We start from the raw sequence: 27,383 nt of genomic DNA on the forward strand, positions 1-27,383 counted from the left end.
CTGGGTTGCAGAAAATCATCTCTGTTTTTCATTTTTTTTCTTCACATTGACTTTCCTGCCAGCAGTGTCTACTTTATTTTTTTGAATACTGTAAATCCTGTTTCTTTCATAAATTCCACCCGAGACTTAAAGGGGAGGTTGTTTGTTGTGGACTTTTTTTTTTAATCCACCAAATTTAATTTTTGGTAGTTTCCTAAATATGTAGACTATTTAGCTACTTGTCCTCAATTTTAGAAACTTTCTTTTCTACAGTTGTTGTGGAAGACACAGGATTGCTCCATAACCATTAATTTTGAATTCTGTAATTGGACACTTATTACCAAAATGTCAAATATTTTTCTATGAGGACAGCTTGAAAATCAGCGTCACTTTCCAAATGATGGCCAACTTCTAGCTCAGTACTTCCCCCTTAACTGACATTAACTCGGTGAGTAAGAATTTTAAAATGTAAACACAGTGATTATTTGCTTTTATGAAGAAAACAGGGAACATGAAACCTGTTACAATCCTTCCTGCGGGGATAGTGGTATTTGAATTGTTGATTGCCACGGTCTCTCTAGTGACTAATGTGATAGAAAGTAATGATTAGGGCCCAAAGATAAATTTGTATTCACTCCCTGGTCAGATGTTAAAGAAGCCTCAGTTATAAATTCACGCTAATGAGGCCAATTGTACAAGTAAAAGAATAAGTCATCCTGGATCAAAATACCATTTGTGAAGGAATGTGTGATCATTTTTTCCTCTAAGAATTACCCGACTCTCATCAAATCTTATATATATATATATATATATATATATATATATATATATATATATTCCCTGCTTTCCAAATCCTACAGGAATGAGATGAAACTCTAATTAGACAATTTGTAGAGGTAACTGCGATACGGTAGAGAGTTGCAAACATTTCATCTCCAGCTGTTTCTGGAATGTATTGAAGGAGGAATAAAAGAAAATGTATGATCGCCCAAAATATAGACAGGATGGTATTTTCATTCATCATCTTTGTCTTCTTGGCTATCATCACAGGGAATGATAACTGATACTTGGGTTCATCTTGGAGCCTTCAGGAAGAAACACATAGGAACTAGTTTTCCCACATTTGCCCTTGGACTGAAGTAGCTACTTGCAAGTAGTGGCTATCATTCTTCCAAAAGTCAGCATTTCAATGGTGAAGAAGAATTTTAGGGATAATGGCTCTACCATAAATATCCATTCAAAAACTGATTGGTGAGCACCTTGTTGCTAGACAGTGTTCTTGGTGCTGACTCCAATGGGGACAAGGAGAGACAAGGGCCCTTCATCCAGAGTTAATGATACCACAGCATGAAAGGGAGCCAAGGAAACATTTCAGTATCCATATCCTGTGGCACGTAGTAGAAATAAAATAGGTGGTTTTTTGCATATTCCAGCACACACACGCCAACACACACACACTCATTTGCATCTTCACAGTGGTTATATTCATGCTTCTAATCTGTAGCCCCTAGATCACAAGATTTTTTATCAAGTGCTATCTCTCCCTCCCAAACTGAAGCCCTTACGGGTGGAGACCACCTTACTTGTGTTCTTAATCTCAGCATATAATTTAATCCAGCATGGTTGCTGAATAAATCAGTGACTGAATAAATGAACAAGGACAGTCCAAACTTGTGATCCTTGGGTGAATGTAGCAGGTAAAGGGTACTGTGGGTGAATCTGTTTTAAGCAACTTTTAAAATTTATTCCACACATTCCTATTGTGTGCCCACAGCATGTGGAGCTCTGCTCTGTCTTTCCTCCATGGTGTATTAGCTGTTTATGCTATGTAAGAAATGACCACAAAGTGACTTAAAATAACATATATCGATTATCTCATGGTTTCTTCAGATTAGGAGTCTAGGCACATCTTAGATGTTGGCCACAACTGGGTTCTCTTCTGCAGGCTGGCCTGGGCAAGGGTCAACTTCAAGTCTGGTCAGGATGTTGGCAGAATTAATTTCTTTGTGGCTGCAGGATGCCTGTTAGCTTGTATTCTCAAATTCAGTGAAGAGAGCAAAACTCTAGAGTGAGTATACTAGAAAGGCAGAGTATATATCCCTGAATAACCATTACCTAATAGAACACAATCACAGGAGTGACATCTCTTCAACTTTGTTACACAATGTTGGTTGGAATCAAGCCATACAATCAGCCCATACTCAGTGGCCGGGGATGATACAAGGCATGAACACCAGGAAGTGGGAATCATTGGGGTCACCATCAATCTGTCCCCCATACTTCCTCTAAGGAAGTTGTACTACACCAGATTCTGACATCCTATTTCCTCTATGACCTTAAACATAGCCACAAACTTCCCTGTCAAGGAGGCTAGACTAAATCATCAGGAATGGTTCTTTCATACCTAAGAGTCTAGGATGATTTCCTCTTAGCTCTGGTAGGATGCTCTTCATGTATGATCTCATTGTTTCTTTGCTCTCTACCACATACCCATTTCTCCCCAAGAAGGCCGTGTAACCAAAATGTACTATATGTGATGCCTGGGTGGCTCAGTTGGTTGAGTGTCTGCCTTTGGCTCAGGTCATGATCTCAGGGTCGGGATTGAGTCATGCTTCGGGCTCCTTGCTCAGCGGGGAGCCTGCTTCCTCCTCTCCCTTTCACTCCCCCTACTTGTGCGCTCACTCGCTCTCTCTCTCTCTCATGAAAAAAATCTTAAAAACAAAGCAAAACAAACTGTACTGTCTAAAGAGCATGTGAGGGTGAGATGTGATAAACAGCTGTTAGCACACTGGCCAGTTAAGGTCTTATCTACTATACAGTTGCAGACCAAAAGTATCTGTTTCAACCAAGGTCTTTAGTTTGTTACAGGCAGAGCTCTCCTGGCTGACATTTCACCTTTTTGTCTGACTCACACACACCATCCTGTCTTGAAAGTCACACTTCATTTTCCTGAGATGATAATGCATAGGGGAAAATGAGATCTTTCTGCAGCTGATCATTACAGTCAGCAATTATTGAGTGACAGATGAATGAACTTGCCCACTCAGTGACACCCCCAGCTTTCTGAAGCCTTTGGGAGTGAGTCATCTGGAGACATGTTTTTCTAATTCCTAGAGGTAACTCTTCCTTTCTGTTCACCAACATTTTTTAACCATTTAATTTATGCTATGAAGCACATATATCATCTTCTTAATGACTTAAGAAGAGCTGTCATTTATTGGGCAAATGCCAGTGGCCACCATTATAATAAATATTTTGTATGTGCTGCCTAATTTGAGAGTCAACGGTACCATGATGGGGTTGAATAATTTTACTAATATCATAGTGTACTAAGGCCAGATTCAAAAGTAGGATTATCTGATTCAAAGATAGCCTATGTCTGCTCTTAATATAGCCTCCCTTATTTTCACTCATACAAAAATAATAGGTACCCTCAAGATCAGATGAGCTATTTACTGCTGTTTACCCAAAAGCAGAAAACATTGGTTTAGATACATATTTTTAGTTGGTATGGGCTACGGGCTAAATTGCATCTCTCCCAAAAAGATATTTTGAAATCCTAAATCCAAGTCTCTCAGGAGATGACCTTATTAAGAAATGGAGTCTTCACAGAGGTAATCAAGTAAAAGTGGTTCATTACAGTGGCCCTAGTCCAATGTAACTGGTGTTCTTATCAAAAGAGGATATTTGAAAGATATTTGAAAGTCCTCCACAGAAAGAGGACTACGTGAAAGACACAGGGAGACACCCTGTCAAGATGAGGACTGGAATGGTGCGTCTAGAAGCTAAGGAAGGCCCAAGACCGCCAGCAAACCCACAGAAGCTAGGGAGAAGCAAGGAAGGGCTCTCACATACAGGTTTCAGAGGGAGGTTTCAGCCCTGCTGAAAGATTTTGACCTGTACTCTCCAGAACTGGGAGATAAACATGTTTCTGGGGTTTTGCAAGCTCCTTAGTTGGTAGTACTTTGTTACAGCAGCCCTAGCAAACTAACATCGTATGCTTGTACAGTTTGCTTAGCTGCTAAGACTTCAATCTTCACATGTAGCAGGTGCTACTCAGAATAGCGTCTGTCCTCACTCTTGATAGGCTGCTTTGAATATATTATGGGATGGGAATTTTTAAAAAAAAAAAAACTTGTTAAAACTGCCTGTAAAATTAGGGTAACCCATGAGAATATTCAAGAAGTCAAATCCATTGTCTGTAGTATATGGTAAACCATGTTGTCCAGAGACTGTCTTCTGTGTTTCAGATCTAGCAAGATATTTCAAATATCTGTGGCTTTTTATAACATCTCTCTGGTCCAAGGTGTTTTGTTTTGCTCTGAAACATCTATAAGGGAAGTTGAATCTTTTTCAATATCCCAAAGCAGCATGTCCAATATGAGAAAACTAAAGGTCCAAAAAATGGTAGATTAACTGATTACTTATGCCTCATACGTTCCACTTGACGTCAGCTTCCTTCTTTGCAGTGTACTGATAATATCTGTTGTTGCAGTGGGATCCAGAATGTGGTTTCAGGCTGTCATTTTCTGTGGAGTGGTTAAGAAAATGCCCTTTCTTTTTGTTTTGGTCAATCTTCTCTTCAATCGATCATAAGCCTGGCAAACGTTCTATTTTTCTACCTCCCACAGCAGAAGGGCCACTTGAGCCTCAAAAACAAAACGGCGGAGCAGTAATGAGGGTATTAGGTTGATACATTCTATCCAGCACCTGCTCCCGAGCTACCGAATAATGAATGAGCATGAATAACACATTGCGAACACAGGAGAATCTGCCTTCTTCGTATTAGGCATCGGGCGGTTTCAAAAGGAGTTTTGTGACTGCGCTTCTCAACCAAGTCCACCCACCTATGAAAACCCACGTGAAAAAGGCAGAGAACGGTTCGTTTATAGGTTGACATTTAACTAGCCTGCGCTGTGCTTTCAATAATTTCTATAAGGTTCAGGGTCTCATTAATATGCAACCCGCGACTTGGTCCAAATTAAATTTTACCTTACCCCCACACACACATTTCAGTACAAAGCTTAAGCTTCCTTCTTTCAGGTTTGGTCCCTTGTTTGTGGGCCAGGCACATAGCTCTTGCACAGAGCTTTGAAGAATAAAAACCTGGTTTTTTTGTCCTCGTAGAGCTCATGGTTTAGTTGAAGAGATAGACAGTGAACAAGGAACCAGATATGCAAATTACCGTGTTCATTACAGATTGCCCTCAGTCCTTCTCGGGCAAAAAGCAGGGATGTCAGAGTACGCATTTGGAGGGAAGCCTACCTGAGGCATTAGTGTGGGTCTCACAGAATCCCCAGGTGTAGGTGGCATCTGGAGCCAGACTTGCTGAACAAGCAGTTCTAAGGTGGAAATCTGTTCTCTCCTGCAGCAGAACAGTGGTCTTTGTGGTGGGAATGTGTCTGAGAAAAGGGGAGAGTGGTTCAAGCAGTGCCAAGAGAGGGGAGCCGGGGCCAGGTCAGCTCACCATGTTCAAGCAAATCCTTGAGCTCAACCTTACTTCCCACTTGTATTTGACTAAAAAGATAAAACCAGTCCAGGAAAGGGAACATATTTGAATCTGTTATCACTTTTGAGGTAAGAGTAGAGGATTTTGCTATTTTCCAGAGAAATGTTAAGCAACTAAGACTGTTACCAACCCGTAGGATAGTAGAGCCCAAGGTTAGCTTAGAAATCAAGTCCTACCTCCATCCAAGACAGAATTCCTTCTGCAACCTCCCCAACAAGAAACTGTTTTCCTAGCCTTTCAATACGTCAGAGAATGGCCACTCGCAGCCACATAAAGTAGTTCATTTCACCTTCAGACACCACTGATTTGCAGAAAGCTCTTCCTCCTGCTGACTCATAGGCAGCCTCACGGTTGGTTCTGCTGCTGCCCATGGGAGGCTTACGTCAGACACAGCTTCTGCTTAGTTGTCCCCCACAGGCACTGGTCGTTCACCAGTGGCCTCCAGGATTGTTACTGGTCAGTGCCCTGTTCTGATTAGCCAGTGTTTGTTCCCTGTGGGGTATTTTGAATATCACTTCTGGTGATAAGAAGTGAAGTCCTAACTTCTCATAATAATGGACGACAATAGGATAGCTCCATCCTAGGCTTCTGGGGGCCCCGTCTATGAAATAGGGAGAATCACTGTACCGACTTGATAAGGTTGTTGAGGATAACATAGAATACAGCACTTAAAGGCTTATCCTGGTCTCTCACATGTTGCGTTAAGTGAAATCTACCATCATTAGAACGTCACAATGATTCAGTGATAGTTGAAAACGACTATTCATCCCTTAAACACCCTCAGTTTGACATAAGTTTCTCACCGTCTAGCCCTTTCTACCACTGGACACTTCCTAACCATTTGTTCAATGTTTTCTGACAGTTGAACAACCACTGTGTGCAGACTACTGGACTCAGAGTTTTATCTGCCTCGTCTCACTAAACCTTCAAGGCAACCCTATAGATAGGTGTTACTGTCTTCAATATACACAATCAGAGGTCTCAGTCCCAGAAGGGTATTTCTCATCTTTTACTGGGGAAGCAAAAGTTTTCCTGATGGCCCATACGGTAGAATCCCCCTTAGGTCTCATTGACCGTTCTGAAATGGAACAAATTGCTTTTTGCCCCAAATTGAATACACCTCTCCTCAATTTGGTTATTTAAAAAAAAAAGCCCGCTCATGGCAGTTAATATGTTACAATCAATAGATGACCACTTTTTCATCTCTCATACTTTATAGACACTTTCCCCTCCTCAAACTAGTACATCTCCATCCGTAAAAGCTCTTCAGATTGAGGGAAGATCCAGGAGATCCGAGTTCAGGCCAGTCTCCATGGCTAGGGGATTTAGTTCAGGTCCCTGATGCTGTGTCCTTGCTTCCCTGGTTACTGAACAGGGAAACATGACCTAGGTTTCTATCTGTGTGAGTCCAAATTAAAGGAAATAAATAATGGCAGTGAATGAGCTTTGACCAATGCTTAACAGCAAGGCAGGGAGCCTTGTCATTAAACATTCTGCCTCCAAAGATTGCAAAGTTGGCTAAAAATCTCAAGTGAATGGGATGGTTTTACAGAACTGTGCTTTTTGACAGGGATGTCTGTACTTCTGGGTCTATACCATCAGGATAAGCATGAGTCATCTTCTAGAAAAACAGATTTACTCCACGGTAAGACATGTGGAACTTTACTTTTACATTTAAAGAGACATGGCTATATCGTAGAGTAGGCTGGAAAATATACATTATTTTCAACTCTCTGAGTTGCCCTTTCTTTACCTGCTAGGTATAATATCCACATTAGGGAGCTGTAGTTGGAAGTAAAAGATACGTCCTCTATCAAGTAGCTGTCATAACATGGACAATAAATGGCAGCTCAAATCATCCTGTTACTCAGGGATAAGATAGCAGTTTGACCGTTTATTCTATCAACTCTCCTCAAACACCTCTTCTTGTGTCTCTGTCAGGAATTGCTGATCAATCTTCACCCTCTTTCCTCTTGAACATGAACGCCCTCCTTTTCAACATGGCAGACTCTACTAACTAAAGAGTTAGCCCCATGCTTGGAACCTACTTGCTAAAAATAACCAAGTGAGCAATAGTGGAAAGACCATGACATTTAAATTCCATCTGTAGGGGCGCCTGGGTGGCTCAGTGGGTTAAGCCGCTGCCTTCGGCTCAGGTCATGATCTCAGAGTCCTGGGATCGAGCCCGGCATCGGGCTCTCCACTCGGCGGGGAGCCTGCTTCCTCCTCTCTCTCTGCCTGCCTCTCTGCCTGCTTGTGATCTCTCTGTCAAATAAATAAAAAATCTTTAAAAAAAAATAAATAAATAAAATAAATTCCATCTGTAGGGGCGCCTGGGTGGCTCAGTGGGTTAAGCCGCTGCCTTCGGCTCAGGTCATGATCTCAGGGTCCTGGGATCGAGTCCCGCATCGGGGGGTCTCTGCTCAGCAGGGAGCCTGCTTCCCTCCCTCTCTCTCTGCCTGCCTCTCTGTCTACTTGTGATCTCTCTCTGTCAAATAAATAAAAAAATCTAAAATAAATAAATAAATAAATAAATAAATAAATTCCATCTGTACCATTTATGAGCTAGGAGACTGTAGACAAATCAGGGCCCTTAAGTCTCCTTTTTAAAATTTATTCTATTTATTTATTTATTTAGGCAAATGTGGCTAGTACTGCTTTCCTTTGGTATATAAGTTATAAATCAATGAAGGGAGGTGACTTTTCAGGGAGCATCTGTGAGAAGCCTAGATGGTGCACAGAAAGTCAGGGCTCAAAGGGTTGTGGAAGGTGAGCTGAGCAGGTTAGTATCCCTCTGCTGCACTGCCCACTTGCTGTACCACTGTCAAATGCTTACCCAGCCTCAGTGACAGCATCCACGGCACATTTTAAGATTTCGTGGTAGATTATGCCAACCTTGGAAGTATCTAACTATTAAGAAGTTCTTTCTCAGATCCTGATTTAAGAGCTTATTTGTAACTCCTTCAAGTGCTCGCTACTGAAGAACTGTCCTCTTTTTTCACCTAAGGGTCATTAAGATCTGGTCCCTACCACTCTTCCCCATTACCAAAGAAACCTGTCTTGGTTGGGTGAATCTCTGCATAAGCTGCTTGGGTTGTGGGGATTGGAGGAGAGTGAGATGCTGAGATCGGGGTCTAATGATCTAACTTGTGTTTTGTGGAGGGGACATACACACTAAATTATTAGGGATAATGGAGGGGAGATTCAGAAGCCACAGGAGAAGACATGGAAGGCATGGGGAAGTGTTCTGGTGTCTTCAGTGATACTACGGGAAAAGAAACACTAATCCAAAAAGGAATAACTGGGTAACATTTTCATGGATGGGAGGTTGGTAAAATCACTGTCCTCATCACCTGATTAATATATAATGGTATTGGATCCGTGTCATGAGATGACAAATAAAAGGCATTGCTATCCATGGAAAGCCATTACACGCAAAATGAATATGCAAACATTATATGTTTATAATATTATATGTTTATATAATTTATAGTAGTATTTATAAATACTATATATGGAATATGTATTATATATTATATTATTGCAGAATATATTTGCAATTCATATCCCCTTGAACAAACCTGTGGGAAATGCTGGACTTGAACAACAACAAAACTAAGTAGGCAGAAAGCTGCTCAAAGAGTAAATCTTAAAAGTTCTCACCACAGTAAAACACAAAAGAAAAAAAAAAACACCGTAACTATGTGTGGTGATGGATACTAACTAGACTGATGGAAGTGGTCGTTTCACAATATATATAAGTATCGAATCACTATGTCCTATACCTGAAACTAATATGTCAATTATTATCTCAATTTTTTTAAATGAAATTTAAATTTTAAAAAAAAAAAGAAGAAGAAGAAGAAACACCAGTTCATAAAAAAGGATGGACATTGTACCAGACCTGTAATGTAGGTCTGGCCGTCTTCATAGCTGCCTCCTGTTCCAAACCATGCATTTCTGCTTACAATTTCCTCTTTCACCCTGCCATCCCCACCTCACTTTTTTTTTCTTAACATACATCTGTTTATGTGACCAATAACCTTTGTGTGACATCTTAAATTATAAATTATAGAATCATATGTATATTTTTTCCTTCTCAAGAACTTGGGGGATAAAAACCATTAAAATGTTTCTGTATTAAAAAAGAAGAAGAAGAAGAACTTGGAGAGGGCCCAGTATAAGAGCACATTATGTAACAAAGAATGAAACCCCAACTGTAGACCTCTCAGAAAGCCACAGACACCGAAGGGCTTGACTATGGTTTGGATGCGTGGATTTTCTTGTACCCTGATCTCACAATACCCCATATAGGATTGCAGGGTGAACAACTTGATTCCCACGTAGGAGCAGGGAAGGGATGTAATTAGCCTATTAAGTTCTGCTAATGTCTTGTAAAGTTATTCAAGTGAGAACGGCAGACAGATCAGTCCCATCTTGGACCCCACTGCAGAGAGCCTTGTATTTCTATGGTGCTATTTATAGTTGCCACAGTGGGCATCTGCTGATTCAGCCTTTTCTGTTTCATTGAATCAAGATGGAATGAAGAATTTCTACAGAATGTGTGTCCCTAGAACTGCAACTTACCACCCCCCAAATTCTGTAGCCCCTCTCTGAAATCGCAGACTCTAATTGTGCAGAAATCACTTCTTCCTTACCCTTACTCTAATATACAATCAAACTTAATAAAAATGATCGATGTTTTAGTTGACCAACAGTAAATACAGTGCATCGGGGACAGAGAGAGGGCTTTTTGTTCCGTTTTTCCTCTCTCTTCTTAAGAAGAAAAGAAATACATGGCTTATTCTTCCAGAAGTCTGAGAAGACAAGGGACCAGATGCATGCATTTCTATGACAAATATTTACTTAAGCCCTTTCTTTGTTCTGGGCACTTCTACGAGCCTGGGAGTTATAGCATTGAGCAATACAGAAAAGATGTCCTTTTTCTAAGAACTTGCATTCCAGTGGGGGTAAAAAAAAAATCATAAATAAATAAGAAAACAATGTTAAGTGCTGCACAGAACATAAGATGGAAGTCAAGAGGTAAGGACAGTGGGGGAGGCTACTCTAAGTCGAGTGGTCAGAAAAGAACTTGGAGGAGGAGATGATGTTTTAGCAGAGACCTGAAATGATGGGCAGCGGTGAACCAAGTGAAGGTCTAGGAGAGCAGGACTGCAGGCAGAGGGGGCCATCTGTGCAGAGGGGGTAAGGAGGACCAGAGAAGCTGGAGCATGGGGTGTGGCAGGGACAGAAGGCTCTTGTGTGGCGCTCGGGGCTGTGTGGAGCTAGCGTACACAGAGGCCATATAATGCCAGCAATGAATGGCTTAGATTTTCTTCCCTGGGGGTTGGGAGCCAGATGATGTTGTTCAGGGAAGCTCTGTGTCATGAACACTACCACTCCGGATGCTTTGTGGTCAGTGGATTGTCAGGGGGCTATAGGAGAAGCAAGAAGGTACTACTAAAATACTTCAACTGTGAGATACAATGGTAGCAGTGGAAATGGTAATTATATTTATGTTTATTGTAGCAAAATATATACAAAATAAAATCATGTTAATGATTTGCAAGTGACAAAGTACATGAAGTACACTGACGCTGCTAGGCCGTCATCTCCATCCACCTCCAGAAATTTTTCATCACCCCAAACTGAAACTCCATACCCATTAATCATCGATTATCCTTCCCTCCTCACCCCAGCCCTTGCTAACCACTATTCTGTTTTCTGTCTCTGTGAATCTGACTATTCTAAGTACCTCATGTACGTGGAGTCATACCATGTTTGTCCCTGTGTCTGGCATATTTCACTTTGTATAATGTCTTTACGGTTCAACCACATTGGAGCCTGCATCAGAACACCATTCCTTTTTAAAGCTGGATTCCACTGTCTGTACACACCACATTTTGTTGATCCTTCCCCCATGGATGGATAGTTGGTTTGTTTCTACTTCTTGACTACTGTGAGCAGTCCTGCTACAAATACGGATATACAGTTATCTGTTCAAGGGCCTGCCTTTCAATTCCTTTGGGTATAGACCCATAGAAAGACAATTGTGGGATCATATGTTAATTTCCATGTTTAATTTTTTGAGGAACTGCCATACTGCTTTCAACAATTCTACTTCAAAGGTAAAGTTATCAAGAGTTGTTGAAGGACTGGTGTTATGAGTTAAAGAATTAAGGATGATCTCAGGATGGGCCTCTGGGTGGCTCAGTTGGTTAAGCATCTGAGCCTTGATTTTGTCTCAGGTCATGATCTCAGGGTCATGATATTGACCCCTGTGTCAGGCTCCACATTGAACATGGAGGCTGCTTAAGATTCTCTCTCTCCCTCTCCCCCTGCTTGTGTGCACATTTCCTCTCTCTCCCTTAAAAAAAAGAAAAAGAAAAAAAAAGTAAAAAAGAATGATCTCAAGATTTTCATTTTTACAATGGGAGAATTATGGGGCCATGTACTAGGGTAAGGAATTCTGAAATAAGAGGGTTTGGGTGTTTGTGTGGAATGTGGATAAATATCAGAGTTTCTCTTTAGAACATATTATATTTATCATGGCTGTTAGACATACAGATGGAAACATCAAGCAGAAAGTTTGATATATTATTAGTCTAGAATTACAGGGTCAGGGATACAGATTATATATATATATATATATATATATATATATACACATATACACACAGATATATACAGATGTATATATATCTATAAAATATATGTAATATTTAAAATCACAGGACTAAATGAAATAACTTAAGTGGAGAGTAGTTGTATATACGACTGAGCTCTGGGGAATCTCATCATTTAAAGGTTGAACCAAGAAGATACCCACAGACAAGACTGAGGAAGAATCTCTGTGGCAGGAGGAAAACCAGGAGAATGGGGCTTTTTGCAAGCCACAAGAATAAAATAGGTCAGAAGGAAAGGAATGTTCAATCACAGAGAAGTTAAGCATGATAAATAACAGTGCACCCAGTGGATTTGGGAAGCTGGAGGTCATCAATGTACTTGACAGGCAGTTTCAGGAAGTAGAGGGGAGGGAAGGCTGGTTAGAATAGCTGAGGAGAAGAATGGAAATGCTGTTTCTAGTTTCTCACCTATTAACCACTCAACCCAGGGTTGTTATTACAAAGGAAAACAGTAAAATTGGACAACAAGTGGAGGTCACTAGGCATGAGGGAAGTTATTTCCAAGAGACTCAATCGTAACATATTTCATACAAGAGAAGCAGATAGGGAAGGTGTAGCAGAAGGAATACCTAGCTAGGAGAAATCTGAGAAGGTGAGAAAAGACGAGATCTGGAGCCTCTGGAAAAGAGTTGACTGGGGTAGGTACAGGGACTTTTCATCTAGTATAACTAGAGGAAAGGTCATAAGTATGGGTATAGAAATAAGGAGGTAATTGACTTCGTGGTAGATAGTTCTCTTGTCTTTGGGAAGACAAGTCAGTCTTCAGCTGAGAGGAAGGGGAGGGAATGTGGAAGAGACATGAAGGCAATGGGAAAGTGTGCAGTGCTCCTCTTGGAGAAGGGATCTCCCTATGGCTTGGAACACTGGTGATGGCTTGAGATGTGTGGCCATGAGTTTGAATGAGAAGTCAATACTACTGTGACCCGTTCTAGGAAAGTTCAAGAGTGTGGCTGTGTGAAAAGAAGGGGGGAGATGGGTTTAACCAATACTGGAGTTCTAATAGGTGAGTATAGTTGAAGGGGATAAGAGAATTTAAAGATTTGTACAAGGAATATTAATGATGGCTGTGGAAGGGAACTGAGGATATGAGTGAGAGTTGTGATGCATGAATGCCAAGTGACAGAGTTAATAATTGGTGGCCTTAGGGTGCTGCATGTGGCAGCTTGGGAGGTGGATTGGATAGAAGGTGAGGTGCGTCAGGGGACGGGCTGTTGTAACAGTAAAGGAACAGTTATAGGACATAGGAGTAAGGAAACAACAGGGGTCCAGAGACAGAAATATAACTGTAGGTAACTTGGGGAACTGAGTGCTGGGGGATTCGATGGAACATCCACAAGACATTGTCATCAGCAAGAATGACAGATAGCAAGAGAGAGGGAACTCATTTGTGACCTGATTATATGCAAGATGTAAGAGTCCTCCGTATATATCTTAACCAAAGAATTTTGTCAAAAATGCTAAGTGTTGTATACTTTTCTAGTGCCTTTTGGTTCCTAGATAAGCTTCCAAGAGGTTCATAGATTAAAATCGGATTGATATCCTTGGCTGTGGACAAGGCCTGGATGGTATTGCTGAAGATGACCGTACATCAGAAAGTCCTAGAAGTTTCTGTTTGTTTTCAGACAGACAGCTGGGCCTGGCCACAGAGAGTCTAACTGCCCCAGGACTGAACTAGGACAGAGAACCCAGGGGGTTTAGAGCCCTGCCGGGTGATTCTGAACATAACCATGGGGTTAAACCATAGTATAGTTCCCCTTAAGTGAAAGAAACAGCTTAGAAGAAGTTCTCTCATACTTAGTATTATTTAACTAGGCTAAAGAGATAAGGAAGTGGTGCTAAATTTCAAACCTAGAAAATGTCTACATGTTCTATCAGGAATTTTAATATAGTACGAGGGGTTTATTTTCATGCTCTTCTGGTGAATATGTGAATAAACAATGTTAGCATACTACCGTTTACCCTGTAGTGACTTAGAAGTGACCGTGTCACATTTTGGGGAAGCTGTATACTCAGAATCTGTGTTTATACACTTTATTTTTATGTTAAAAGTCCACTTTTTATTTTTTTTAAGGATTTTATTTAGTTATTTGGCAGACAGAAGTCACAAGTAGGCAGAGAGGCAGGCAGAGAGAGAGGAGGAAGCAGGTTCTCTGCTGAGCAGAGAGCCCGATGCAGGGCTTGATCCCAGGACCCTGGGATCATAACCTGAGCCGAAGGCAGAGGCCTTAACTCACTGAGCCACCCAGGTGCCACAAAAGTCCACTTTTTAAATATTTGTCTTATATTTTCCTCTTATTCCTTCTCTGAATTTAGTAGTAAACATGCTCATTTACCGCTGTAAACCTTTTGGCATGGTTCCTTATGAACTTTTCTTACCCTCTCCATCTCAGAAAGAACTAGATTTCATTTATATATCCTTTATTCTAGCACAGTGGTTTATCAAAGTAGTAAGTATTCAATGAATAAACGAATCTAAGATCGAAGTAAGAAGTATCACACGAGCTCTCTGATCTCTGCATTATTCTTTAAGCTTCCAGGTGGTTTCTGGGAAAGGTAGTGGATATAATGACATGTGGCTTTGATACTTAAGAAAAATGAGACTCGATGATTTCACAGAAAGTTCCCGAAGTGTCAAACCTGCAGCAAGTCATTTTTCTCATCAAGCCCTCATAAACTCAGGCAAGGAAGTCATTATGCTAATCTTGCCATACCCAAGTGTCTTCCTTCCCAGCAAAGCTCCATGGGACCTCCTTTTTGGGGGGGAAAAAAATCACTGGGACCGGTCTCAAAGAAGGAAAAAGAGCCCAATACCTAATACCCGGTTTGCCTTGCACGGTATCTGATGGCGCACCATTAGTGCTCTGGTTTATAGCGTTAGGATTAACCTCCTTGAAGACACTAGAAATCCTCCTGGTAGCATTTAGTCATTCACTGCCTACCAGCCACTGTGCACCTATGTAACGGAATAGGACATTAACCTAGAAACCATCCCTGACCTCATGAGTTTACGATTCAGTTGGAGAAAAATAAATGTAAGCATGATAAATGTTATGATGGATGAAGATATGACACAGGTCACATAGGAGGGGGCAGTGACTCAGAATTGGAAATTCAGAGAAGGCTTCCTGTAGGAAGTGGCATTGGAGCTTTGAGTCGAGGGATGAATCTGCTTTTTCTGAGCCCATGGTGAGAGAGCTCTGCTTCAGGCAAAACAACAGCAGAAGGTGAGGGGACGCAGGGAGCATGGTGGGGGAGGGGGAAAACCCATGTGCTTCTGTGTGGCAGGAGCCCAGGAGCCAGATGATGAAAGGGACTTTATTTCATATGCATGAGTTTGGACTGCATAATTCTGGAAACAGTGGAATCCATCAAAGGGTTTGGGGTGGAGTTTGCAATAGAGAGAGAGAGTTAGCCATAGAAACAAGCAGTCTGAAACCCTTCAACGCTCTTTTTAGCCAGTTGTACCCTGCACCAGAGAAAAATGAGCCACACATACAGAAGTTCACCAATGAAGCCAGAATTCACGTTAGGAACCTCACAAGCAAAATAAGAAACTAGTCCAAGTTCATGAGCCTGTCCATGCACCTGCACGTTAGTGTGTCATACACATCGTTCTGCTTGTAGGTCTGGGGCTTGTTATTCGCTAATATTTTCAAGAAAAGAGGACCCTGACATGCTCAGTCTGTCCAAGACTAAGGTCACCTTATTCTGGGGGCATAAAAGCCACTTGACTGGGCTGAAAATGCATCCCCAAAATCTATTGCAGAATTTTATCTTTAATGGCTTCTGTGAATTTAGGCTGAAGGGCTTTAATGGTGCATTAGGAAAGGACAGTAAAACCCTGGGAAAGCAGAAGCAACGGCCCTTACAAACGGCAGAGCTGTTCTCTGCTTGAGGAGTGCCGCTCACACGGATACTTGGTCGTAAGGACTCTGAAAGCGCTATGGGCCGCTCCTCTACGCATTTACCATCAAACCACTCCCTTCATGGAAGAAGGTGAGTTTTGTTCTCTCCTCTGGATTTAACAATCTCATTAGTGTCTACAAGAGGAGTCCCACTCTTTTAACTACCCCAGCAATAATATTTACTAAAGTAACTAGAGGCATTAGAACATCATCTTGAAAAAGTTTCCAATTTCTGCAACTTTATAATACAACCATATTCGGTATCATCTTTTTCTCTTATTTTGTAGAGTCTTACCCTTCAGTCCAGTGACACAGATGAAAAGGATAATAAGTATTACTACCTTATGGCAATTTAATTGCCCGGTGCCCCTAGGAGTTATACTCACACGTTTATGGGTCATAGGCTACTTAAGAATTTAAGAATGTGAGCTTTCAAGGAGGAAAAAATGAAACAAGACAAAACCAGAGAGGGAGACAAACCATAAGAGACTCTTAATCTCAGGAAATAAACTGAGGGTTGCTGGAGGGATGGGGTGGCTGGATGATGGACATTGGGGAGGGTATGTGCTATGGTGAGCGCTGTGAATTGTGTAATGCTGATGAATCACAGATCTGTACCCCTGAAGCAAATAATACATTATATGTTAATTAAAAAAAATGTGAGCTTTCAAATAAGAGAGACTCAAGCTCAAAGCCCAGTTCTTCCTTTTACTAATTCTCTGACCTTGAGTTAAGGTGCTTAACCTCTTTAAGCCCTCGTTTTCTGATCTAGAACTTGGGGGTCTTCATGGTGACCATGTCAGAGATTCACCGTGGGAGCTGGAATGATGACAGGCTGGCTCATTGTTTCTACCCTACTTGGAACTCCTGTGCATTTTCACTTTTATCCTGTAGTTCTGGTTTGATTTTGAGCAACTTTTTCTTTTCCTTTCACTCCCCTAGGGATATGAAGCCTGACAATATTTTGCTTGATGAACATGGTAAGTAAATGATTTGTTTGCAATGAACATGACTTGCATACAGAAAAGCACTTGGGACAAAGGGGATTATGCCCAGCGAAGGGGGATTGCATGCAGAAAAGGCCCTGCTTGATTCAGTTGAGTTCTAGGCACAAACTTGATGTGACGGGTGTGAGAGACAAGATGGATAGACTTCTTTATCGTAGCAGGGGTGTAGTACCCCAGGATACCCTTAAATAACATGATATTTACAGAATGAAAAAGTCACTCCCTTTTCAACTTCGTTAAGCTTCTGTTGATTTTTTTTTCCCCCCAAGAAAACCGTCACAGTTTGTTTGGTGCTAATTTGCCTTACTCTCTTTCTAAAATCATCTCCCTCTTTTAATAAAGCAGAAGCCTCAAGCTCAGAGTAGGAGGCAGGCAAGAGTATCTATGGAATGATTAGCGACACCATTTTGTTCACATCACATCTACTTTTACGTTTTTTTGGGGAAAATTGGTTTCCCATTTGCAGAAGAGATACCAAGTTTCTGTCCAGAGATTTTTCAGTTGAAGAAAGCTCATCAGTTTAAAAAAGAAGATGAAGCGGACAACAGTGTATGTGGCAGCCGGATGGGAAAGTGATACAAGGATTTGGCAATAACCATGAAGGTGATCAGAGAATGCCGGAAACCCAAGAAACACAGATTAAGGACATCCCGAGAACAAGCTTTCACCAGCCATGATTACCGTGTGCCGTCTCTTCCACTGTTTCTTTTAATGTCTATTTGGATATACTGGTCCATCAAGGCAGACCCCTAGGACACACGCCCTGCAGGTTATAAATGTTAGAGGGGCACTAAGATCTTTCTGATAGGTTCTGGAAGCTGTTGGATGGGGGAGTCCCAAGTGTGCAGGGCTCCTTATTCATTGGACTTTTACAAAAGGGATTTGCAGTGGGACTGCCCCTCCAAATACCATCCATTGCTCATTACTTATTTACCTCACTGCATTTTCAACCTGATTTGCCAGACCCCACCTGTGCTCAGAGGGCTAAGAAACAATTTTGTGTATGACCTCTAATTTAGAAGCTCAGGGTCATTATTTATTTATGGACTGTCTAAAAAGATTTTTTCCACTTTCTTCCAGTGCCTAATTCCTTCCTTCCCTTTACTGCTTCTGACACTCAGGAGCAGATGCTCAGAATCTCCAAAATGTGAGCAATAGTGAGACTTGGCGTGAAGGTGACTTTCCAGAGAACACCAGCTGTCCGTGCCTCAGAGAAGAGGCAGAGCCTCTCTCACCCAGTGCAGATAAACTCTCTGGAGCTTCACAGTTGTGGGGAGGGCCTCCCCTGACCCACAGAGGCCACCTCTGCCCCATTTAGAAAAAGGTTCTCTGTCTCCCCACCCCAGCCTCATGAAGGTACATGGTTGGTCAGGCAGAACACAGTCTGAGGTTCTGTCCCCACCTGCTCCCTTTTCCAGTTGCCTTTGTGTATAATATATTATTCTACCACTTGTTGAGGCCCTGAATGGAGACAGACAGGTCCTGTGCCCACAACCTTTTCAAGATTCACCTTCCATTCAGAGAACAATGTTTTTATCTTGGGCTTCAAACATGGCTTCATCTTATTTCCACCATAAAGTCATCTGATCCTCTCTCATTGGACTTCTTTCTCCTCATTTTCTTGTGAGCTTGGTCATTGTAGACTAGGAGAATGGTCCAGAAATAAATTAATCTTCAAGTTTACCTGCCTTAGAAACTACCTTCATGTAAAGAAGAATTGTGTGATGTTACAGTTAAGAGCATGGATTCTGGGGCCCAGTTGCCTGAGTTCAAGACCCAGTTTCACCCCCTCACGAATCATGAGCTCTGAGAGTTTCCACAGACTATCTATCTAAATCTTTTCTGAATCTCAGTTTCTTGAGGAACTCAAAGAGTAATTAATTCTTAGAGTCACCGTAAAAATGAATAAGCATACTATTTATAAAGTGCTGATTGCAGTGTCTGCCACAAGGAAATCACTCAGAAGATAACTATTAGTATAATTCCATGAGGTAGTAGTGACTTTCTTCCTTACAGAAGGAAGCCAAAGCTTCTTCATCTTGTTTTATGTGGCTGTGTCTATAGTAGGTGGTCAGTGAAAGCCAGGCCCTTATTTGTCTTTCTAAAGAATTATTTTAGGGCACCTGGTTCGCTCAGTCAGTTGAGTGGCTGCCTTCAGCTCAGGTCATGATCCCAGGGTCCTGGGATCAAGCCCTGCGTCAGGCTCCCTGCTTAATGGGGAGTCTACTTCTTCTTCTGCCCTCCCCCATCCCATTGCTTGTGCTCTCTCTCTCTCTCTCTCTCAAATAAATAAGTAAAATCTAAAAATAAGAAAAGTTTTTTAGAAAGAATTATTTTGGTTCCAGAAGGGATATGCCAAAAAGCTTCTGTGTGCCTTCTTCTTAGCTCTTATGTTTATGCAGTTTTGCTTAGCACTAATACTCAGGCAGCTATGCCTTCAGTGGTCTCTTCTGATTTTCCCTCCTGGGCACAGGGGCCTAAACCCACTTTAGGGGGCATTTTACTCTTGCTAGGGCTGGGGCTCTGTTGTTCAGGGAGTATGAGCGGCCCTCCCAGTCAGCCGGTGGGACTGTCCCAGTCTACCCCTGTTACCCGGTGAACTATTTATAATGACCCTTTCACTCTTAAGGTTTTGGGTTTCAACAATGAATTGAGAGGATTTTTTTGCATTATTTTTTCACCCTGAATGCAACTTGAAAATCACTAGTAAGAGAAACATTGTTTTGGAAGGGAACAGATCTGTGAATGGGATAGAAGCAAACACATAAAAAAGGTAGAGAGCTATTGTCTAAACATTGTCCTGGGGATCCCTTTCTGAAGAACATAATTTTTAAAGGTTACTCTCTGTTTTCGCAGATTCTGAGAAACCAAGCCTTTCGGGCATTGCTCAGGGACCGTAACTAAGCACTCTTAAAAGAATACATCCCTGGTAACCCCCAGCTCCGAGCACATTCTGTAGAGATGCTCCTGTCTGAATCCGCTGCCCCACAAATCAACGGGCACCTTTTCGAGTGGCCACTGGCATGATTTTCCGTGTCTCTTATTTGAAACCCTCACTTGTCCTCTCTGTCCGCATTGATAATGTTTTAGCCCAATGGGCCATCACACGTACCTTTCGCATGGGGATTTTAGCAACCCTGAAGGATGACTGCCTATCTCCCACAGGCCTCCTACGCCGGTTCCTCCAGGCGACTCCGTATCACACCGCATCGCTCACATTTTAATTCAGCACCGTTCGGCAACAGGCGGAAAATTTATTTTATTCTTACTGATTCATACGGGTTTGTATTCATCAGAAAAGACTGAAATTTAAAGGAGCTGAAGCCCTTTGTAAAAATGGAGAATCTCTCCACCCTGTCAATGAACATTCAGAGTGGGACTGAAAAAAAGTGTTTTTAATTTAGAGCTTTAGAGCATACCTGTTCCTGTTCTTCCCAAACGTCTCATTTGCTAGTTCAGAGTCCAGGCTGGCATTAGATCTCAGGTAGCTCATTATCAATCGTTGTGATAGATATTTTCATATCCTGCCAACTTAAGTACCCCATCCAGTTCTATCAATTCCATAGTGTCTGAATTTTTGTGTTTGTCTTAAATTATTCAGGAAATAAATGCTGCATCCAGAGGAACAATAATGTCTGCCTGGCATATCTCAGGAAACAACAATTACGGCATCATCTATAATTTAGTTTCCTTAATATCATCCCTAGTCCCAGGGAACGGGGAAAGGCAAAAACTCGGTCTGGGGGTAGAAGGAAGCACTAAGCGTGCTACCTGAACAGCCTCTTCCTTGCCGAGTCCCAAAATGGGCCTAAAAATCTAGTGCGAAGCCTCTTTTTTAAGAAAAAGATTATGTAGCGGCGCCTGGGTGGTGCAGTCGGTTAAGTGTCCGACTCTTGGTTTTGGCTCAGGTCATGAACTCGGGGTCATGGGATCGAGCCCCATGTCAGGCTCCACGCTCAGCATAGACAGAGGGAGACCTCTGCCCCTCCCCTCTGTGCTCTTTCTATCTCTTTCTAAAATAAATAAGTAAATATTTTTATATTGATAGTTGAATTAAAGGACTCCATGCTATTAATTCAGAGTTTTATTGTGCTGCTGTGTCTCTAGGTACCGAGGTGAAAAGAAAAGGCAAAAATGCTTTCCTAGGGAAATAAACCAGGAAATTCTGAGCCTTGTATCTGAAAAACCCCACACTAAGGCAGTGGTTCTAACTGGGGATGGTTTTGCTCTACTTTCTGTCCCCATGCGGGACATCTGGCAAAGTCTGGAGACATTTTTCATGGTCAGGATTCCAGCCAGGAGTGGGAAGTGCTAAGGAGTGGGTAGAGGCTAAGGCTGTTACTGAACTTACTTCGAGGCACAGGGCAGCCCCATGGCAAAAAATGACCAGGTGTAAGAGGTTGAGAAATTCACAGAATTTCTGTGACACAGAATGAAACACAGAAATTCCGTGTTAGGGCCTCAGCTAATGGTCTTCCATTCCCAAGGCAATTCCCATGTCCCTCAACCAGCTGGTGACTGAAACTTCCGCTGTGAGCAGGCACTTGAGTTTATTTTCATGGGGGGAGGGGCAGTAGGGGGGCGCCTGGCAGAGGGAGGACCAGGTGCCAGGTACGGGAGCACTCTGGGCCCGGAACTGCAGTTTGGGGCCAGTATCAACAGGCTCCATGGGGTTCTGCTTACGCTGTTTAGCTAAGAGCACCGGACTCCAGGTTCCAGTGGATCCTGGCCCTCACACAATTTCTCCCCACCCATACTGCCCCCACCCCCAACGGGCAGGGAGACAGACCCTGAGCCAACCGGGAAGGGACTGTTTCTGTGCATCCAGCTCTTCGGTCTTGCGATAAAGCACAAAACGTTATGAGGAAATTCATAACTCAATAAAGGAGTCCTACACCAAATTCAATTCTAATCCCAGCTCTGCTACTTCTGAACCTGGTGACATTAACCACAAACACCTTTTCTGTTAAAGAGGGACTATTTCACCAGGCTACCCTGTTGGAAAATGGCAATTCATCAGATACATGTAAATACGACTGAAAGGTAAAAGTCAGCATTCCATCAACAAATTCAAAAGATATATGATGAGTACTCACTGGGCCAGGATCTTCCACCATGCCAGGTCTTACTTTAAAGGAGTTGTCTCAAGCTTTATTGAGCGTCAGGACCGCCTGGGAGGCTTGTTTAAACACTGGGATCCCACCCTGGTTTCTAACCAGGAAGGCTGGGGGTGGTGCTCAGGAATTGGAGCATTTCTAGCAGGTTCCCAGGTGAACCTGCCGGTCAGCGGGCCACACTTGCAGCACCATGGGGCTCAGAAACATCCTCCTCTACCTTTTATTTCTACAAGAGCGTGGATAATCTCAGGATTGAGGTGGCTCCAGACACCCACTCACACTGAAGTAGAGGGTCCCCTGCCCGGCTGCACATCTGAATCACCTGTAGAGTTTCTGGTTGTTTCTAACACGCATGCCTGTCTCTCCTCCCATCCCACGGCTAGCCAAGTCTCAGCAGGGTCAAGTCCAGGCACGTGTGTTTGGCAAAAAGGCGCTGGGGTTTCTGATGATGAGAAAGAGCAACAGCTTAGCACTTTCTTCCTTCCAAGTGCTGAGCTAAGTTCTTCCACGGTATTATTTGATTTGATTTTCCCCAGTAACTCGTAAGAAAACTCCTGTTGCCATCCCAACTGTACAGAGAAGGTGTCACCTTTTAAGGTAACACAGCGTGTTCGTGGTTGAACTTGGACTTGAAGTCACGCAGTCTGACTCCAGAGAAAAAGCTCTGTTTAAGGACAGTGTCTCCAGGCTGAGACTGACCTAATTTGCATCAGAGAGCCACTTGAGCATGACACAGAGGAAGGAAGGAAGGAAAAAAGGAAGGAAAGAAAGAAGGAAAAACAGAGACAACCTATATGATGATAGAAGAGTTGTCAAAATTATCTGTTGGTACATTCGGGCAATTCAGAATACCTTCAACTTTCAGCCGGACAAGTGCTACTCTTACTTTATTAAAATGTCATCGCATCAGCGACACAAAACACTTCTTTGCACAAAACAAAACCCCAGCAACAAAGGCAGTGAGGTTTGTCTTCAGCAGCTCACTGGATGCTATCAGGGGGCAGACTGAGAGGTTTGGCAGTGGGGAGTGTGGACTGTGAGACACAGAAGAAGAATCAGATGCCATCCCCTCCAGTTGCAGCTGTGTCTCATCAAAACCACAGAGCACGATGGGGCACCTGGGTGGCTCAGTGGGTTAAGCCTCTGCCTTCGGCTCAGGTCATGATCTCAGGGTCCTGGGATCGAGTCCCACATCGGGCTCTCTGCTCCACAGGGAGCCTGCTTCCTCCTCTCTCTCTCTCTGCTTGCCTCTCTGCCCACTTGTGATCTCTCTCTGTCAAATAAAAAAAAAAAATCTTAAAAAAAAAAACAAACCCACAGAGCACGAAAATGGAAATGCCAACACTTTGAGGGCCTCTGAAAGCATTATGAGTTTTGTGCCAACAGCTAACATAACGGCCAGTCCGCCTGGGCTGCGGCTACGGCCTCTTCCTCCTTCCAGGCAGAAATGCAAGGCCCTACACATTTTGCAGGGGCTGTTTCTTGTGGAACTTCAGTGTTAGACTCACGCTCTATGTCATGAGTGTCAGAACTGAGAGAGACCCTAGACATGAGCTAGTACATTTGTTTCTTTTTCTTTTTTCTTTTCCTTTCTATCTTTCTTTCTTTTCTTTTCTTTCTTTTTCTTTTTTTTTTTTTTTACCAAAAGAAACTTGGATTCAACATAGAAAAGGGACTGAAAGTCTATGATATATTAGGGGCAGAGCTCGGGGCAGAACTCAGGTCTCTTGGCTCACTGCCCAGGGCTCATAACATAGCCTCTGTATAAATAAAACTTGACTTTTTGGCCCCTGCCTTCCCTTAATACATTATTTTGTTGGGGGTGGGTAGAGGATAACCTAAACTATCAGTCAAAAAATACGATATTTCAGACAGAAAAGGAGGAAAAAGGAGTCTTGCTTGGCAAAGAAATAAATACATGTATCCACATTTGTGTCAGCTTTATAGTAGCAATATTTATCTCTGGGGGAAAAAACATCCCCTAGGAGACACTTGGAAAAAAACGCTTGGAAATTCGATATGTAGAACACCTCTAGACTGCTTCCCTCTCAATGCTCACAGGTGTTACCCGGTTAAAATGTTGCCAACAAAACGTGGTAAGTGGAATTACCAGGGCGCGAGCTCTTAACCACGCAGGTTAAAACTTTCTGAGATTGATCTGCAGGTTTACCAGCAGATGCTCAGCTGGTTGGTGACTATGCTAGTCTTGAGGGCAGAATAATTGTGCTGCTGCTGCCTGGACCCCACTTGCCACCGGTTTGCAAGAACTGACAAACGAAGCCTCCAGAGGCTCTCAGGAGCATGGCTGTGCCACGGAGCTGAATGGGGCTTAAAGTTCTATGTGGTGCTTTTGTCTCTCCAGGGCACGTGCACATCACGGACTTCAACATCGCCGCTATGCTGCACGGGGAGATGCGACTCACCACCGTAGCGGGCACCAAGCCTTACATGGGTACGGGCTCTGCGAGCGGCGGTGCTAAGAGCAAGGCTTGGCTTTTTTTGTTCCGGTAGACATTTATTCTGGGGTCGGTCATCCGCAGACACTCTCTGCGAGGAATGCCAGGTTCCCCTGTGATCTGACCCCGGGAGCTTCTGAGTTCATGGGTCTGAGATGAGCCTCGCGAGGCTCTGTTTAGCAAGCACCCAATCTGACCTTGATTCAGGAGAGCTACCGATGATGCCTCGAAACACTGTTTGAGGAGTTGCTTAGGACAGCTTCTACCCACTTCCTATCAAAGAGTAGTAGTTGATTGAATAAATATGACTAATTGCTTCTGGGGGCATGGCATGGTATCAAGTGCTGGCGACCTTGTAAGTGAGCAAAATACACAAGGTCTCCAGCTCATGGAGCTTACCTTCTAGTGAGGGGAGTTTTTTAAAAGTAGAATCGGGGGCGCCTGGGTGGCTTAATCAGTTGGTTTCGGCTCAGACCATGATCTCGGGGTCACAAAGTCAAGACCTGCATCCTGCTTCACGTGGAGTCTGCTTGTCCCTCTCCCTTCCTCTCTGCCCCTCCTCCCACTCATGAGCACTCTCTCTCATAAAAAAATAAATAAGATCTTAAAAATAAAAAATAGAATCAAATAGAAGGTGCAGTAATAAATCGAATAGTGATATGTGACATAAGTACTACTATACCCATCATTTACATAACCCCACATCACACGCCTAGGGCTGGAAAGTTCACGCAGCACCTCCCAGATGTCATTTTCCCTGTAGTTTTAGCACCATGACAAACCCATGAGTTCTCCTTATTAAAGATGGGGAACTGGATTTTTGCCTAAAGACTCAAAACACACCAGAGGGTGACTAAAAGGTTAAGGTTAGGTGCCAAAACTATCAACAAGGTCTCACATTTAATTATGTTAACACTCACAAATTACTACAAATTCTAAGTGCTCCTGTTGAAGTCTCTCTGCGTGGATGCCATTCTGGCAGAACTAGCCTTGCCTCCCACCCACCCTGAGAAACGTAAAGGGAGAACTGCTGTCCTTTCCCCAGAGGGATTCAGGAAGAAGGACTTTTCCGCTCTCACCTCTTAAGATAGGTGAGTCGGATCTCGAAGAGAATTCTCTGGAAAGTCTGTGGGAGACTGTGAGGCGAGAGACCCAACTCCACATTTGATGACTGTCTGGGTCGTTGCCATACATGCTGACGGGTCCTGGTACTCATAGAGCCCGAGTTGTCCATGGGGTTGGTTGAGTTTGGAGCTAAGCCTACCTGGGGAGCATAACATTAGGAGACTTATGGACAGAAGTGTGTGAGTGTGTGTCGGGGTGAGGGGTGTGGATTAGCCGGAGGGCGGGATCCAGCCTGTCAGGGACTCCGCCAGTAGCCTGGAGGGAGGGCAGCTCCTCTCAGGGAGGCTTACTGGAAACACCACCAATTCCAACAGACACAACTGTATCAGAATCTTGGAGGTGTCCCCCAGCACAGGGTGCCTTGAAAGCTCTGCAGACGATTCGGCCATGCAGCCAGGATCGAGGAGCTCTGCCACGCAGGAGGAGTGACGTCAGCTATCAGAAGCAACTTACGAGAGCTCACCCCAGGGCACTCGTGTTATGATCCCTGCCTCCACTAACCCTCTTCCATGACCTAAAATGAATAGTACTCTCTAGGAAAAGGGACGAGGGACATGGCAGCCAGACTGGCCATCTTCACAGCAGGGTGGCTTAATCTAGCTGCGTGGCATGAGAGAGATCTGGATCAGATTCGAGATCAGTCCTTAAATTCATAGGACTGGATTTTAAAGTATCTGCATTAGATGTTTTACTAGGCAAAAAGGATTAAACTGTATTAAGCAAGAGACTACGAACTATCATTAGGGGAGCCCCCTTCCCAACACAAATGGGAAGCTAGACACTGCATGACTGTTGGCAGATGGGGGAAAAAGCCCCTATTTCTGCTTCTACCTTCATTATTTGAGATGCTTAGAGAAGATAATGTCACTGGTCAAGCCAGTGGAATTAGGGACGTGAAATGAATTGTACGGACTAGATATGGTTGGAGTCATTTATGAGCAAAATAGTTGACCTTGAAATCAAGGGTAAGAGCAAAGTCACTTTTAATAGGTCATTCTCTTCCTCATATAACTAGAGTAATGAAGAGAAAACCCCTACATACAGGGCTGCCTCACTTCCCAGGAGAAAGAAATCCTCTGGGAAAAAATGAGTCTTATTTTAGATGATATTTGAACAACTATAAATTTCCTGGCTTCCTATTACCAGCACGGCTGAATAAATCTCCTTCGTCACTTCTAAAATAATGGACACATATAATTCAGCCTATTTTCTGCCTAAACCTCACAGTTCTCAGGTGATAAAAGGGAATATCTGAGCCCGCTGGTCTGATGAATTTATTCTGCAGGTTTCCTGGGTTTCCATATTAAGGGCTATTTTCTTGGAGCCAAATCAGAATGAGCATCTGGGTTTTCTAGGCCTGGTTTCCATGGTGAGAGGAGTAAAGGGAGGCTACCCTTCTTTTCTCTCCCCAGTGATTTTAAATACAATATCCGTATAATTTAATTCTCCTCATATTTGGCATTTCAGGTCCTTTCACAACACGGAGCTAGGAAATTGGAGTGCATTCAAGGTTCTCTCCGCTATTTCACCTTCATCCTTATAATTAACAATTGCTAATATTTATTGAAAGCTTTCTATGGGCCAGACAATGTGTTAAAT

General features: G+C 42.9%; 1 protein-coding gene across 1 annotated transcript in view; it reads left to right on the forward strand.

The window, feature by feature from the left end:
• The window catches only part of STK32A (serine/threonine kinase 32A), a 140,204-nt gene that overhangs the window by 84,309 nt on the left and 28,512 nt on the right, over positions 1-27,383 (forward strand). The window contains exons 6-7 of the mRNA XM_047731547.1: positions 17,022-17,059; positions 24,566-24,655. Coding sequence (XP_047587503.1) covers positions 17,022-17,059; positions 24,566-24,655 — 128 coding nt within the window. The remainder of the gene's footprint in view (positions 1-17,021; positions 17,060-24,565; positions 24,656-27,383) is intronic.

Source organism: Lutra lutra, chromosome 5 (genome assembly GCF_902655055.1).
Source record: "Lutra lutra chromosome 5, mLutLut1.2, whole genome shotgun sequence".
In the NCBI taxonomy this organism is placed as follows: domain Eukaryota; kingdom Metazoa; phylum Chordata; class Mammalia; order Carnivora; family Mustelidae; genus Lutra; species Lutra lutra.